Here is a 16,443-nt window from a genome sequence, read left to right as displayed (position 1 = left end):
CCTCACCTTCTCCGGCGAGCCCGAAGCCATGTTGCCCAAGCCGCGCAGGGCCAGCATCCTCACGGAGGTGCAGGGGTCCCTCTGCCGGGCCGTCATGCTGTCCATCACGGACGCCAGCAGGACCAGGTCGTTCACCACATTGCTGCTGAGGAGCTGAAAGGCACAAGCGGCGAATACAGAGACACACCCAGAGACACACCGGCCACCCTCCCTAGGGCCACAGGCTCAGAGTCGGAGTCTGCAGCTCCCCTTGAGGCGCCCCAGGGCTCAGGGTCAGGCCAGAAGGGAGGAGGACCAAGTCCCCCCCCCCCAGCCCTGCTCTCTTGCCTCAGAGCCTTTCCGGGCCAGACGCCTCCCTCTGTCCCTGGCACATGGGGGAGAGTGGAGGGCAGCTCACACCTCATCACCTTCCCGAGGGGGCTGGGGGGCCACAGGCGCCTGCTCCTCAGAGCTGCTATTTTAAAGCTTCAGCCGGACGGCAGGCCCAGGCAGGCAGCCAGCCCCTCTGGCTCTGGGCCCACGTCCAGCCACAGGACTCCCCGCCGCTCAATCCCAGGCCACTCCATCAGCGGAGACGCAAAGAGGTGGTTTATGAGCCGGGATTGAGCCGGGCAGCGACAAAGGCACTTGGAAAGCCCCAGCTGGAGGTGGGGAGTCAGGCAAGGAGGTATAGGGGTTACAGCAGCAGGGAGGGAGGGGGGTGCCTGACGCAGCAGCTGGACTCCATTCCTCAGGGTGGCATGTCAGGAGCGATGAGCTGAGGCTTTGCTGGCTCCTGGGGCTGAGGGGCAGCTCCCCTCCGGTGGGGGGCAGGAGAAGGGAGCTAAGAGGCAGAGCCCCTGTCTTGCATGCAGTGGGTCCCAGGTTCAGTCCCCACTGGCAGCAGTTCTTGCTGCTGCCAGTCAGTGCAGGCAATAGGGAGCAAGACAGGGGAAGGCAACTTCCTAGGTTCCCATTAAACAGCATTAAACAACAGCCATGGCTAGGGAGGGGCCCCCCTTGGCCACCTTCCTACCAGCCTACTAGTCAGGGGTTGGGGGGAGAGGACAAATCAGAATAAAGCCAGTCTCCAGGGAGGGGTCCATGGCCACAACACACAGAGACACGGCCAGCCATTGGCAGTCTCCTTCTTTGCAGAGTTCCCCCTCTCATTACTGCCTTGCCCACCCTGGCCAGGGCCAACAGCAGGACCCCCAGCAGGAGGACCCCCCCCCCAGCCCCTTCGTGGACCCACCTCCGCAAAGAAGGCCGTGGTGGTCAAGCGCTGGCTGTCGTAGATGCTGTTCAGCATGGGGGAGAGGTTCTTCACAATCAGGGGCAGCTTGGGCCCAGCGTGCTTTGCCATGGCGCTGAGGAAGGAGAGGGCACCCACCCCAATTGAGATCGCCTCTCACCACGTAGGGCGCAGCCCCCACCCCATGCCAGCTCTGCTCTGCTCCTTGGGAAGCGGGAGAGGAGGGGGCTCCCATCTCCGCCACGGCTTCCCCCCTCCCATGACTCCACAGCCTGCCGAGAGATTCAGCCCAGCAGCTCTTCCTCTCCTGTCTCCCTGCCATCGCACTGGCTACTGAACCCACGGGCTCCGCTCAGTCCCAGGGCCAAACTGGGAGGCTCAGTAGCCAAGAGCCTGGGGTGCAAAGAGAGATAACCAGGACTGACTGAACGCTGCCCACCCCCAGGAGAACAGCCCCCCCCAGCTCACATTTCAGAAGCAGATCAACCAGTGATGGTTGGACTAGTTGATCCTTAGGGATCTCCTCCCAGTCCTGCAATTCTATGGCCTCCCCTGGCGCTAAGGAAGCAGACGGATGTCTGTCCCTGGGATTGGCAAACAGGTTTCTTGGGATTGCAGCAAGCATCTCAGCACAAGAGCCTGTTCCGCTCCTGGCCTAAGTGTGCCAGCTGAGCCCCGCCTCCCCGCCCAGGGCAGCCCCAGGAGACGGGCTCAAGTGGGCAGAGCCTCCTTTACCACCCACCCGCTCACCTGGCCAGGACGGCGACGCCATCGTGGTGCCTCTCCACGCTTCTCAGGGACTCCCAGCCGCCCGAGGCAGACACTGCCCTGGCCACCTCTTCGCTGCCCCCCTGCGTCAGCATGGCCTTGAGGGTCTCCACGGCAGAGCTTGGGGGGGGGGGGAGAGAGAGAGAGAAGGTCCACTCGATTCTGCCTTGGGGGGGGGAGGGGCCGGATCCGTGGCTCCTGCCACCCCAGGCGCCTCTTGGAGGTGCTCAAGGCTGTCGGCCGCAACGCTAAGAAGCCCCGGGCGGCTGCTCAGAGGAGCTTTTGCCTGCATTAGTATTTTATGGGGGTGGGATTATTGTGCCGTGAGCGGAGCGTGACATCTGGAAAACCTCCATTGTCCTGTCACACTAAACCCAAAATACGAGGGGAGGATATGATGACTTGGGGTCCCCCGAAACAGGAAACCAGCATTCGCACACAGACCAGGAGGGCAGCCTGCTCTTCTCCACCAGCGTCCGAGAGGAGAGACAGATGCCCTTCTCTGGACCCAGCCTGGCTATGTGGGGGGGGGGGGGCCTGGCATGGAGACTCCCATCTCGCTCCAGCCATTGCCAGGATCCTGTTCGCCAACCAGTTGGGAATCTGTTTGCTGTCTGCACACAGCTCTGGTGGAACGCACCAAGGGAGTTTGCCGACTGACCGGGGAGGGGGGTGATTCTGTGGCCCCCCCAGGGATGTTGCTGGACCCCCATCTCCCAGCATCCCTTTCCACTGGCCCTGCTGGGAGTCCAAGAAGCTCTTGAGGGCGGCAGGCTCCCCATCTCTGGCGCAGGGAAAGGAAGCCAGGAGTTGGAGCAGCAAAGCCAAAGTTGTGCCTTGCCTGCCGGTAGGCCAGCGAGGGGCACCCACCATGCCTGGGAGGCTGACCCTGCCGGCTTCTAAGTGGAGCAGCCAACTTGAAATGGCGCAGAAGCAGTGAGCACCCACAGGCATAGGGGCCAAGGGACCCCCTGGCCAAACAGGCCCTTCCCTTGGCAGGCGAATGCTGCTGTGGCCCCTGGACGGGCGTTGACACCACTAAGAAACATGATTGCATTGGAGCACCCAGTACAGCCGCTGCCTGCCAGGCCAAGGTGCCAGGGAGAGCCAGGGGCACAAGGGGGCACAAGGAAGTGCAGAAGATGGCCAGAGGTGCCCCCTGTACCCTCCTGGGCCGGGGCATCCACAGCACTGCTGCTCTGCATGTCGCAGGGGGGAGAGCCAGGCTCCCAGCAATTCACAGCAAGGCTGCTTTGAACGTGCCTCTCTCCCCACTCCCCCAAAATTCCATTTTTATTCAGGAAAACGCTTCCCTGGCCTGTGCAGCCCTGAGCAGCTCCTCCCTGCCTTGCTGGAGAGGCAGACGTAACCCAACCCAGCAGCCGTGAGAGAGAGAGAGAGAGAGCGAGGGCACCTCTGCACGCACCATGCAAAGAATGCGAAGGCGAAAACCACAAGCCAGGCTGCAACAGGAAGAGCGATTTAATATTTCCTGATTTAGGGGGAGGCGAGTGTGTGGAAAGCGAGGGGGGAGCTAATCCCCCCGCCGAGGTCAGGCCTGCCTTCATACCTAATACGTTATGGGCCGTGGCGCATTACCCAACCATCAGATTACGTGCGGAGACCTCGCTGCTGCCGCCGTGTTGGTGAAAAAAACAAACCCCCCGCAAAATCAGTTCCACATGGCAGGTAGAGGGAGGCAGCTGAGGGGGCTGGCCCAGCGGTACCTGCAGGGGTCCAGCGGCCGGAGGGGCTGCCCGCGGCCGGCGCTCTTCCTCTCCTTGGACTGCATGTTCTTGGGGAGATGGACGCCCACCGTACAGCTGACCCGGAGCAGGAGGGAGACGAAGAGCTCGGCGTAGAGGCCCACGATGGCCGGGCCACACTCCGGGACAGACATGATCTCATGCAGAGCGCATGTGGCCTGGAGGGGGGAGAGGGGAGGTCAGGAGGGGGCACCAAGAGCCGGGAGAGGCACCCTGGGGCGCTCAAGCAGGGTGCCCCCAAGGCAGAGGGGCAGAGTCTGGGCCGCTCAAACGTCCTTGGGAGGATGGAGAGACCGTCCCTGGGGCTTTCCGTGGGCCTGGGGGGCAGGAGGTCCCCCCTTTCCCCAGCTCGAGCCCCAGCAGGGAACCCCGGGAGCCTTTGCTGCCGGCCAGTGGGGGAGAGATGGGCCTGCTCTGCTCCTGGGGGCCCCCCAAGTGTTGGCTGCTGGGAGGCAGGTGGGCCTGAAGAGCAACGGCAGGTCTGAAGGCTGAATCAGAACTCCTCGGGGTCAAGCGACCACAGCAGACACACTCCAATACGTGTGTGTGTTTGTGTGTCGCATCTCGCTGCCACTTGAAAGCGGAGAGGCTGGGCTGCTCCTGAACAATGGCCCTGGGGTGGGCCGGGGGGGGGGGGTTGCAGGGGCCGGGGTTGGCTTTCAAGCATGACGGATCCGCTGGCATCTGCGTCTGGTTCGGCGGAGGAGGAGGAAATTTTCACAGCTGCTTTCCTGCTCACAGAGCTGCCAAGCGGCAGCGTTTATTTTCTTGGGGGGATAAAACGCAAAGCGATCTCCCTGGAGGACGAACACCTGAGAGGGCCTTTATGAGCCGGCGGATTAGCGCTAATAGGCATTATATGGCAAGGCCTCTTTTCCAGGGACCAGGCCTGGCACAGACACCCGAGGGGAGGAAATGAGGGCAGCGGAGGGGGCGCGGCGGCAGCAGCCCAGGTGTGGGGGGCGGGGGGGGGAGGAAGAGGCAGCAGGAGGAGGAGGAGGAGGGCTTCTTAGCAAGCAGGCCGGACACTCACCGCCAGGGGGAAGAAAGTGGCCACGCGCTCGGAGCCGCTGCCCCGCAAGAAGGACTTGTTCTCTTTGTAGGGGACGTCCCGGTTCACTTTCTCCAGGAGCAGCTCCAAGACCTGGGTGGCGAGGGGGGGCTCCGAGGCCAGGGCCCGCCACATCAGGCAGCTGCAGCTGAAACGGGGAAGGGGAAGGAGGAGGGGGCCAGCGTCAGAGGCTCCCCAGGACAAGGAGCGTCTCCACCCCCATCGTTCTGCCCGGACACTGAGGTCCAGCGCCGAGGGCCTTCAGGCGGTTCCCTCGTTGCGATTATTTAGGTTACAGGGAACCAGGCAGAGGGCCTTCTCGGTGGTGGCGCCCTCCCTGTGGAAAGCCCTCCCACCAGATGTCAAAGAGAAAAACAACTACCAGACTTTTAAAAGACATCTGAAGGCAGAACTGTTTAGGGAAGCTTTTAATGTGAGACATTTTAATGTATTCTTAATCTTTGCTGGAAGCCGCCCAGAGTGGCTGGGGAAACCCACCCAGATGGGCAGGGTATAAATAATAAATTATTATTATATGGCTGCCGGGGGACAAGCTTGCTCTGGGAGACGGGGAGCCACGCGCTTTCAGGCATCGGCCAGAAACAGGGGCTCCCCCAGCCCAGGATGCTCAGTCACAGGCTCTTCTGGCTCCACCTCCTGACTCAGCAGAGCTCCCTCCCCCCACCTTGGACTCACAGTCCCTGGGGCTGAACCCAAGAGGGGCTCCAAAGAGCCAGAGCCAGACCCCTGGCAGGAGAGACCCTCTGGGCTGCAGGAAGCAGACGTGTGAAGGGGCAAGAGAGAAAGAGACCCCTTGGGCACCATCAGGGCTTCCTCCTGGCATGGCTGACCTCGGCTGGAGCCTTCCTGAGGGTTGTGCGCCACCTCCATACCATAGGGGGAGGGAAGGGAGATTCTCCTGGAGAAAAGCCCCCCCACACACACACACCAGAAGCAGCTGCAAAGGCTTTGGCCAAAGGGCCCCAGCGGAGGCAGGTGCAGAGCCGCCTACCTGTCCAAGGGCAGAGGGTTGCCCAGGAGGCTGGAGACCACGGCGGCCTTGTGCTGTGTGGCCAGGATGTGGACCGTCTGCTGGGCCGCCTTCCGGACAGCCTCCTCCTCCACCTCCTGCAGCTTGGAGTGCACCACCGCCAGGATCTCCGGCACCTGCGGGGGCACAGGGGGCTCAGAGGCTGCCGCGACAGGCAGAGCAGGAGGGAGTGAACCCTCAACTCCATCCTCTCAACCTGAGGGTCCCCAGATGTTGAACTACAACTCCCATCACCCCTAGCTAGGAAGGCCAGAGCTCAGGGATGATGGGAGTTGTAGTCCAACATCATCTGGGGACCCACAGGGAGAGAACCACTGCCCTAGGGGGAGCACATAAGGGCTTCTGGAGTGGGCGCCCCCCCCCCACTTGGCACTTGTTGCCAACTCCTCTACAAGAATGCAGGAATCACAACTGAAGCAGCTGTGACAGGTTGGGGGGCCACCCATTAGGGATGATTTGGTAGTGACCCCTGCATAGGGGGTTGGACTAGACAACCCTGGGGGGGGGGGCGGGTCTCTTCCAATTCTACAATTCTTTGATTAAGAAGGGGCAGCACAGAGAAGCCCGCCGAGCCTCTGCCCCCAAGACCCAGGATCCCAATCCAGGGAGAGGGGGCCCCCCCAGCCTTCCTCCCAGCACCCATGGACATTCAAGAGCCCAAGGTGGGAGGGAGAGAAGCCCCCCCCCACCTCCGCCTCACCTTCTCCAGCAGGACAGCCCCACGCTCCTTCAGGAGGGAGTTGACCACCACGGTGGCTGCGCGGGAACAGTTCTTGTCCGGATCCGCCAAGCCCTCCAACATGGAGAGGAGGAGGCTGAGCAGCTGGTCGGGGGGGAGCCGCTTGGCTATTACCTGTTGGTAATAATAATAATAATAGGCAATAATAATAATAATTTATTATTTGTACCCCGCCCATCCGGCTGGGCTTCCCCAGCCACTCTGGGCGACTTCCAATAAAGAAGATTAAAAAGACATTAGAAGAAGGACAGGAACTCATTAGGCAAGGAACTGGCCCAGCTGCCCCAGGAGACCAAGGGAAAGCCCCCGACCCCCTCGGGCAACAAGTGCCCCCCCCTGCCCAGGCTGAGCATCTCAAGGTCCCACCTGGGCTATGTTGCAGCAGGCCTGGAAGAGGGTGTTGACGTCGGGGTCTCTCAGGCCGGTCTTCAGGGCCTTCAGTTTCTCCAGAGACTCGTCCTTGTGATCTCGAGCAAACCCTGCGCGGACGGAGAAGGGCAGCCAGGTCTTTGGGGGCATCGGGGGGGGGGGGCTTTGCCCATCTGGGCCACACAGCTGCCCTTCCAGGACCATCTCCCCCCTCCCCTGCAAGCCCCCTTGGTAATCCCAGCAGCTCCTGCATGTGCAAGTGATATACCCCCCTCTGCTGCCCAGAGAAGGAAGCAGCATCCCAAACAACCGCTGCTCTTCATCTTTTTTTTTGGGGGGGGGTACTGGACTGAGTGCCAGCGAGTTCAGAGGAAAGGGTGAGATCAAGTTCTCCAGTTCCCACTCATTTTGCTTTCCCCCCCACCAGGAAAAACAAGGCCGGTGGAAGCTAGGAGGTGGGAGCAAGCCCTGGTTAAAATACTCTTTTGATGAATTTGGGATTTGAATGAATTGCTGTAAAGTTTGACAATAGAAGCACATGAATGCAATGTCAAGTCCAGATACGGAGACGAGCAAATCACTTTAAAGGCTGGTTGACAAAGCAAAGTCCTCGTTGGGACCCAGAAAGGCCCCTGTATGGGATGTCACAGGAGGCAGGGGGGGCCCTGTTTGTGCATCGTATGCAAGGGGCCCTCCTGGGGAGATGGGATCTGCAGGGACCCCTGAGATTGGGGTACGGAAGGGTTCCTACACCTGGACCAGCACCTTGGACTCAGCCTTGGCAGAGCCAAGTATTGCAGAGGCCAAGCTGGCCCTACACAGGAGGAGAGGGAGGGACAGAGAGATCCCACCAGGAAGGTTCACGCTTTTGCCACCCGCCCCCCCCCCCCCCCCAAGAAACAAGCGCTGGCCCCGGCTCTTACCCTCATAGTACAGCTGGATGTACAAAAGGCTGTGGACGCAGTCGACCGCGTGCTGGCGAGTGCCGGCCAGGGAGTCGGTGCAGCGGGGGGCGAAGAGCGCAATAAGCAGCCCCACGTTGTAGAAAGGGACCACCGTCTGGGAACACAAGGCACCAGGGAGGCCCATTGAGAGGACGGCGGCAAAGGGGCTGCCATGCCATGCCCCAATTACAGTCCCCACAAGGGGGCAGCACTGGGCCACAACAACCTGAGCCGCTGTCGGTCAAACTTACGCAAGCCAGCAGGGCCAAGGGCTCACAGGAGCCCCCCAGGAGCAGGCAGGGCCCAGAGGGAGCCTCAAACCCTGTTCAAGGCGGCAGGTGGCTCACCACTCTTGCAAGAGCTTGGCTCGCGTCAGGAGCTCTTTTGGCACAGAAGGGGCCTGCCCTGCTGAATGCCCTCCCGTTAAATGATTATGATGATGATAAATAAATAATAATAATAAAGCTTTATTGTCATTGTACAACCTGTGTACAATGAAATTAAATGAGTAAAATGAAAATCAGATAGGTGGGACTTGCGGAAGCCCACTTAACAATGTTTAGAAAAATAAGACTATGACAAGAACTTGTCCGTATTGTTTGTCTTTTCTGCTTGTGTTTTTTTATTTGTGTTATAAAATGAATAATTTTTTTGGGGGGGGGGAAACACACAAAAAAAACCAATGAAATTAAACGAGTCTCCCTCCCCCCGCCAAACAATCTCTTATTGAACAATACACCACCGCGCAAGTCAATTTCGCTATGTTATTTTCCGTTCAACAGCCTAACAGCCCACGGATAGAAGCTGTTTTTTAGCCTGTTGGTACGGCTGATTATACGTCTATATCTCCTGCGCGAGGGTAGAAGATTAAAGAGGTGATGGCCAGGGTGTGAGTCACCCCTGAGAATTTCTCTCGCAAGGAGATAAACAGCTCTATGGCATTCAGAAGACATCTGAAGGTAGCCCTGGGCAGGGAAGCTTTTAATATATAAGGTCTTCCTTTTTATATTCTGTTGGAAGCCGCCCAGAGTGGTTGGGGCAACCCAGTCCGATGGGTGAGTTACAATTATTATAATGATTGAATAAACTGAGCACTGTGAATGGCAGTTCTCCTCCGCCCCATGCACAGTCCAGTCAGGCGTGAGGTTTCGCACTCTCCACCAGGCACCACGCAGTCAGGGATGGAGTCAGGGAGACACGGCCAGTGTGCCAGATTGGGAGGGCTGCCGGCAGCACCAGGCGGGCACCAGGCCCCGCTCCCCAGTGGCTCTGGGTCTAGTGCCAACGCGAGGGACCGCAAACGAGGGACAAAGTGCTCCAGACACACCTGTGGTCCTGAGCAGCCCAAATACCAGGCAATAATAATAATAATATTTTTTATTTATACCCCGCCCATCTGACTGGGTTTCCCCAGCCACTCTGGGCAGCTTTCAACAGAACACTAAAATACAATAACCTATTAAACATTAGAAGCTTCCCTAAAGAGGGCTGCCTTCAGATGTCTTCTAAAAGTCTGGTAGTTATTTCTCTCTTTGACATCTGAAGGGAGGGCTTTCCACAGGGAGGGCGCCACCACCGAGACGGCCCTCTGCCTGGTTCCCTGTAACTTCACTTCTTACAGGGAGGGAACTGCCAGAAGGCCCTCGGAGCTGGACCTCAGTGTCTGGGCTGAATGATGGGGGTGGAGACGCTCCTTCAGGTCTACTGGACAGAGGCCGCAAAGCAAAGCAAAGGCAGCCCTGTGGCTGCGGGAGGGAGGGGAACTCACGTTGACGTTCAGCTTCTCCCGATAGAACTCCAAGATGGCCGCGCTCACTTCCACGCCTCGCTCCCTCTCGTGCTCCTTGGCGGACTTGATCCAGGGGCTCAGGTGCTGCGGAGGCAGAAGGTAGAAATGGCAGCTCGGCCAGAGAGATCCCACAGAGGGACCCCTTGCAAGAGCCCCCGGAAGGGGGCAGCAGAGGCCGGGCAAAGGGTGGCCCTGGGAGGAAAGATCTCTCAGCCCTTTGCCCGGAAGGAGGGAAGAGAAGGTGGGGGAGAAGGGGGCAGACAGGATGCCCCCCCTCTCTCCAGGGACTGTCACTCAATGCGCAAGGCCCGCCCGCCATAGGAGGGCTGTGGGAGCCCCCCGGGTCTCTCTCCTTGCTCCCCCTACCTCAAACATGATCTGCAGGCCGTGGGGCGTCATGTGTCTGTGCAGGATGCTCTTCAGCAGGTCCTTGAGGGCACGAAGGGTGTCGCACCACAGAGGCTGAGCGTGGAAAAGGAAGGGAAGGTGATGCCCAGGTGATGCCTCCCACCTGGGTGCGAAAGCTCCACACAGCTTCTCTCACCCCACGCCCACCCCAGAAGCCCAGTCACATGTCCTGTGGAGCCCAGAGACACTCCTGGGCGGGTCTCTGCCTCTGCCCGTCCCGGGCGCCAAAGGCCCGTCTGAGCACACCCAAGCGGAGGGGACCCAGGGATGCAGCTCCCCCACTCAAAGCCACATGGAACTCCCCCCGGGAGGGGGGCCATTTGACAAACTCCAGAGAAGGAACCATGTTGACCTGCGGCAAGGAGTTCCACCAGTGCCACCTGGACAAGGGCAACCGGGTGCTTGCCAGAGCCCATCCCTGCATGCCCAACAAAGCGGCCAGCTGTGGAGGGAAGGGGCTGCTCAGGCAAGCATGGAAAAGGGGGGAGGCAGAAGGAGCTCCGTCCGGCCGTACCTCTTTGTGCTCCGCCTCCAGCCCCCCATCCTTCTCCCTGGGGGCTTCCGGCAGGGGGAGAGGGAGGACGCTGCCCAGACACGACTCCACCAGCTCAGCCTTCTCAGCCTCACTCAGGGGCGGCTCCAGGACCCTGCGGAGCAAGTTAAGGGGGCCTGGAAAAAACTCCTGAGCAGGGGCACCCCTAGGGGGCAGGAAAGGGAAGAGCTCCACCCAAAGCATCGTTCATGTGTGGCTCTCAGATCTGGTGGGCTTAGTCCATTTTATGGAAGTGGCACCAGACAGGTTTGGAGGCCAAAGAGGCCAGCTGGACACCAGACAGCTCTTGGCCAGACCTGCCCTCATGCCTCTCAGCAAACCCCCAAGTCTGAATCCCCCCCCAAAAAAACCCTCAGCTGGGCACCCTGTGGCATCCCCGGCTGGTGTTTCCAGTTGTGCCTCAGATACAGGCCAGGGGGGAAAGGATACACCAGGAACATGCAGGCCGTCATCGCCTTCTGGCGGATGGGAGTTCGCAGGGAGTCCAGAGGCTCCGCCTTGATAAAATCCTGCGGAAGAGAAAGCGTGAGAGGAGGGAGGCCGGGAGCCCCAGCCCCTGGCCCCTCCCGGGATGACGCCCCCTCCCACGCTGCAAGCCTCGCGGGAGATGCGGAGGCAGATTAAAAGGGCAGACAAGGCAGAGGGGAGGTCTCCGCCGTCTTCAGAGCTGCGCAGAGGAGGAAGAGGGGTGGCCAGCCAAGGCTCACAGCCCAGCAGGTGTGCATCTAGGACCCCTCTGCAGATGGAGCAGGCGGCCCAGAGAAACTGGGTCCCAGGCAGGGAGGGGAAGGCACTCTGCACGGGCTCAGAGAACTCTGCAGCATGTCACGTTCTGCAAGAGCTGGCCCTGCGGACCGTCCCCGGGGCCGAATCCCTCTCCCCCCATGGGCGTGCTCAGGGATACATCATCCAGACGTCCTCTCCTCACCATCATCTGCGAAACCAGCTCTGTCTTGCGGGAGAAGGTGAAGTCGCCCGACTGGGTGCTGTTGCAGATGGCCTGGCAGATGAGGCAGATGCTCCGGATGAGACACAGCTTCAGCATCAGGTCCTGAGGACAAAGGTCCAGGGTGGCACTGAGGGCACCAGAGCCAGCCTCACAGCCCCTCTCTCGCTCGGAGGCGGGAGGGTCGACTGCCACCCACCCGCCCAGGGGGGCTTCTGCAGGCCCAGAGGGGCAGACATGGTCAGGAGAGGAAGGCCCAGTGCAGGAGGAAAAGTGGAAGGGGCTGAGCACCCGCCTCCCCCTGAAACGTGGCCGGAATAGGGGGTGCTCCATCCCAAGGCCCTTCTCTGCGTGGCAGAGGAATGCAAAGACGGACCCCAGGAAAGAAAGCTCCAGGGGACCCGGGGTCAAAGGGGGCCGTGGCCAAACCTCCAGCTGCTCGGAAGCAAGTCTAGTTCTGCTGCCCTGGGCTCTTCTGCTCAGGAGTGCCCTCCGCCCCCATCCCACCCCCTGCAGGACCCTCGCTGCCGGGGGCCTCAAGGTCAAACCCCCCCCCCCAGTGAGGGGAGGAGGACATAGCGCCAACTAGGCTTCCAGGCCAGCATCTCAGAACACCCAGCGTGACACCCCCCCCCAGAGAGATTAGTGCAAAGGACAGACCAGAAGAAAAATGTTAGTGCGAGACTCCTTGCAATGGGCGTACACACCCAAACACACACACACACACACCCTTTCCAGGGGCACTGGGGGCCTCAGCCTCGCCTCGGGGGTGAGGGCAGAGTTAGAAAGTGGGTAGCCCCTTTATGATGCCCTTTACATGGAGAGCTGCCTTATACAGGTCTATTCAGCTCAGTATTGCCTACACTGGCCGGCAGCTGTGGCTCCGCAGGGCTTCAAGCAAACGTCTCTCCCAACCCTACCGGGAGATTCCAGGGGGGATTGAACCCTCTGCTTGCGAGGCAGATGCTCTCCTCACTGGGCTACACAGCCCTTCCCCTTCCTGTGGACCAGCTGCCCAAAGCCCTGCAAGGGGGCGGCGGCAGCAGCAGCAGCAGCAGGCAAGAGCTTGCCCTGAGCAGACTGGGCATGCACTTCCAGGATCAGCTGGCAAACCAGGGACCGGTTCCTTTCTGTCCAGAGGGGGGCTTGGGGAGGGGTGGGATTCGGGGACCCTCTTCTGTGCGGCAGGAGGTGGCCATCAGCTTGCGCATCCTGGCCTTGGCAGGAGAGACAGGCGCCAGCCACAGGTGCTGAGTTGTGCCAGTTGAACCAATGGGAGCCACGGGGCAGGGAGCCTTGCCCCCCCCCAGCCTTGCCCCCCAGCCTTGCCCCCCAGCCTTCCTCCTAAGAGCTGACTAGAGAAGAGAGAGAGGCAGACCGAGAGGACAGAGCGAGTGCAAGCCAAGGGCCTGACACTGTACCTTGGTTTCTACTTTTATTCCCAGAACCTGGACAAAATAAAGGAGAGACGCGTTAACCCTCCAGGAGGCCAGGACTGAGAGGCCACTGAAGCTGCCCTCCTCCCGCCCCCCTGGTCACGCCTGACCCCAAGACCCCAGGACAGGAGGGGGGAGCCAGGCTCACCTTGGTGTTGAAGTAGAGGAAGATGTTGCGGAGGATGTCGGCATCGATCCGTGCCAGAACCAGCTCCTTGGGGGCGTGCTTGGCCACAAAGCCGTAGCACAGAATGAGGGTGCTCTTCACCTTCTCCACCTCGTTGTCACTGCGATCCTGGAGGGGGAAGGGGGGAGAGTTATGGGTCAAGCCAGTGCGCTGAGCTCTAGCGCTGCCCTCCAAGCCTCTCTGCCGGCTCCGTGTTGCGGACGACACTCAGCACACTGCCATTGTCCTCCACAGCAGACCGGAAGTATCACTGATGGAAAGATTTCAAGCAGCAATTTATTACGCTTATATTTTATGATTGATGCTAATCTTGTCCAATTTATTTACATACATACTGTATTTTTCGCTCCATAAGACGCACTTTTTTCCTCCTAAAAAGTCAGGGGAAATGTCTGTGCATCTTAGGGAGCGAAGGCACTGGGCGGCAGAGGGATCCCTCAGCTACCACTGCAGTTGCGAGCTGAGGGATGCCTCTGCAGCCGGAGCCATGGCTCCCGTCTGTCGCTTGCTGTGCAGCCAGCAGAGCAAGAGCCGCTGCGCTGCTCTCGCTCTCGCTCTGCTGGCTTCACAGAGAAGCGGGAGGAGGGATGGACAGGAGCAAGAAAAGTGAGAGCCGCTTACATGCTCTGCGCAGAATTTTTTCTTGCTTTCCCCCCTCTAAAAACTAGGCGCGTCTTATAGTAAGGTGCATCTTATGGAGCGAAAAAGAGGGTTCTCTCTAGATATTCAGTTGTTATAAGTTAATGATGCTTAGAATACGTAAGACCTCGCATAGATAGATCCATCTGGGTATTGTACAAACACACAGGTCCTTTAAAAAAGATAAACAGGACAGGGCATGAATCTCAAGTAACGGAACCAAACACTCTTCAAACACCTCGGAGAGTAACTTTTCGCCTGCTGCCCACATGAGGGAAAAGTGTGTCTTAGTGACGCTCATACCTTGAAGATACTGAACAGCCCTGCAGATTTTTTGAAGACGTCCGACTTCACAAACTCCTCCAGCTTGGCAAGGGTTTCATCCAGGTGAGTGATGGCACACAGCCCCAGGCAGGAGGCCAGGCCCTGGAGGGAAGGGAGGAGAGCCAGGCGTCAGGGGAGAGCAGCAGGGCCAGCTGGAAGGCAAAGGAGACCAGGCAGGGGCCCCCCTTCCTCGCCCAGAGCCCTCCTTCTGCCCACCCCTTGGGCAGCCATTCCAGCCCCCTCACCTCTCGCTCGGCCTCCTCCTGATATCTGGCCGTTTCCAGGAGCTCCTGGAGTTGCTTCCGCACCAGTTCCTTGTTTGGACAAGCAGCCAGGGCCGTCCCGATGCATTTGTAGAGGAAGTTCTGGCGCACAAGAAAAAAAGGGGGATGAGAGCCGCTGTAACAACTGCCCACTGGGAACTGTCCAGAATTTGCCCCCCAGGACACAGCAGACCCCAAGGAGAGAGGGGGAGCTGGGCAGTCCCTGGCCTAAAGAGAGCAGCAATCCCACAGCCCCCTGGCAGGAATCACTCAGCCTAGGTCAAGAGCCAGGAGGTTGGATCCTGACCCTGCTCTCTCCTCGCCCCCTCCCCAAACAGCCCAGGCCACAGACCTTCTCCTGAGGAGACCCGTTGTAACTGCTCAGCTGTCTGCCCATCTCCAGGAGCAGCTGACTGGTCCAAGGTGTGTCCGAAATGGCCTCCAGGGTCTGTCGAAGGAACTGCGGGCAGAGGCATTGGCATGGAGGGAGAGCATTAGTCCAAGGGCACTGCCAAGGATTTCGATAAAGTCCCCAAGCAGAGAAGGGCAGATCAAGTGGGTGGATTATGCCGAAATGGCGAAAGTCACCGGGAGAATCAGAAATCAGGAAGACCAAAATTTTAATAAGGAACTTTATAATTTATCTTAAAAACCATTGTAAACAGTTAAAATCGTCAGTAGGATTGGAATAACACTTATAGTTTCATGGTGTATTTTGGAGACAATGGAGGGGTAAAAGATTTGGGCTATCATAAAAGATGCAGAAGGAAATGATTAACAAGAGGACCCACAAAGGGGAGGAGGGAATAAGTCCAGGAGATCCTTTAGAATTATTTTTTTAAAATAAATTTATTCGGTTTTCAAATTAAAATTTTACAATCGCAAACATGCAACATAAAAACAAGATTCCAAGGAATCTCCTGGACTTCCCTCCTCCTCCTCTTCGTGGGTCCTGTTATTAATCATTTCCCCCTCCATCTTTTATAATAGTCCAAATGGTCTTTAGAGCCTTGTTTCTATGTTGTATGTCGGATATGTGACTGTAAAATTTTAATCTGAAAAACCAAATCAATGATTTATTTATTTTAAATGAATTTAAGTATTTTGACTCCAGTTGCTTGAAATGGCAGGAGGGAAGAGAGTTGCTCTTGTGCCCGAATCCCGCTTGCGAGTTTCCCTTTGGGGCCCCTGTGAGACCAAGAGGCTGGACCCTTTGGCCTGATCCAGCCCTTCAGAAGCTCCCTTGCCCTCCCCCTCAGGCTCTGCAGGAACCAGAAGCACCAAAGCCCTGGAGGGAAGCCAAGTGTGCCGGGAGAAGCTGCGCATGAAGCCCAGGGCTGCAGCCTCAGAACCACAGGCGGGTCTCATCTGAGCACGCTAGACTGGGGGGGGGGGGAGGGAGGCACCCAGAAAGAAGAAGAAGTTTGGATTTGATATCCCGCCTTTCACTCCCTTTCAGGAGTCTCAAAGCGGCTCACATTCTCCTTTCCCTTCCTCCCCCACAACAAACACTCTGTGAGGTGAGTGGGGCTGAGAGACTTCAAAGAAGTGTGACTGGCCCAAGGTCACCCAGCAGCTGCAGGTGGAGGAGCGGAGACGTGAACCCGGTTCACCAGATTACGAGTCCACCGCTCTTAACCACCACACCACAGCTGAGGAAGCATCAGATTGCGCTGCTCAGGTGTGCAAGGCGCAGCAAGGTGGGCATGTCGCTCTCCAGGAAGCCAAGGACCCCGTCTCTGTCACAGAGCCAAGGTTAAGAGGCTGGAGTTGGGGGAGCGAGGGAGGGAGCGAGGCATCTGGACAGGGGCATCAGCAAACCTCCCGGTGGACCATCAAGAGTGATGCTCAGCTCTGTCTGTTTTTATCTGTGTACAATTTATCTGTAAATATTCAATATTCAGTAGACAGATAAAAACATTAGCAGGATTACTGCAATAACCTGCAGTTTTATAAGAGTATATATTTATGGAAAA

General features: G+C 58.6%; 1 protein-coding gene across 7 annotated transcripts in view; it reads right to left on the bottom strand.

Annotated features, from left to right (window-relative positions):
• Positions 1-16,443, bottom strand: part of MROH1 (maestro heat like repeat family member 1) — a 58,431-nt gene that overhangs the window by 4,592 nt on the left and 37,396 nt on the right. For 5 of the 7 annotated variants that reach the window (XM_028735930.2, XM_028735928.2, XM_028735927.2 and 2 more), the window contains exons 19-37: positions 14,820-14,927; positions 14,450-14,569; positions 14,184-14,306; positions 13,203-13,349; positions 13,040-13,066; positions 11,601-11,723; positions 11,102-11,181; positions 10,634-10,766; positions 10,078-10,173; positions 9,691-9,795; positions 7,902-8,037; positions 6,976-7,088; positions 6,571-6,723; positions 5,832-5,986; positions 4,802-4,967; positions 3,730-3,926; positions 1,985-2,122; positions 1,235-1,349; positions 7-153 (exon numbers count right to left, since the gene is read on the bottom strand). In XM_028735930.2, coding sequence (XP_028591763.2) covers positions 7-153; positions 1,235-1,349; positions 1,985-2,122; positions 3,730-3,926; positions 4,802-4,967; positions 5,832-5,986; positions 6,571-6,723; positions 6,976-7,088; positions 7,902-8,037; positions 9,691-9,795; positions 10,078-10,173; positions 10,634-10,766; positions 11,102-11,181; positions 11,601-11,723; positions 13,040-13,066; positions 13,203-13,349; positions 14,184-14,306; positions 14,450-14,569; positions 14,820-14,927 — 2,382 coding nt within the window. The remainder of the gene's footprint in view (positions 1-6; positions 154-1,234; positions 1,350-1,984; positions 2,123-3,729; positions 3,927-4,801; positions 4,968-5,831; positions 5,987-6,570; positions 6,724-6,975; positions 7,089-7,901; positions 8,038-9,690; positions 9,796-10,077; positions 10,174-10,633; positions 10,767-11,101; positions 11,182-11,600; positions 11,724-13,039; positions 13,067-13,202; positions 13,350-14,183; positions 14,307-14,449; positions 14,570-14,819; positions 14,928-16,443) is intronic. The other 2 variants (XM_028735937.2, XM_028735938.2) reach the window with 1 other exon arrangement.

The sequence above is a fragment of the Podarcis muralis genome, chromosome 8, assembly GCF_964188315.1.
Source record: "Podarcis muralis chromosome 8, rPodMur119.hap1.1, whole genome shotgun sequence".
Classification (NCBI taxonomy): Eukaryota; Metazoa; Chordata; class Lepidosauria; order Squamata; family Lacertidae; genus Podarcis; species Podarcis muralis.
The sequence above is the reverse complement of the archived record's forward strand: the minus strand, read 5'-3'. Positions and strand labels throughout refer to the sequence as shown.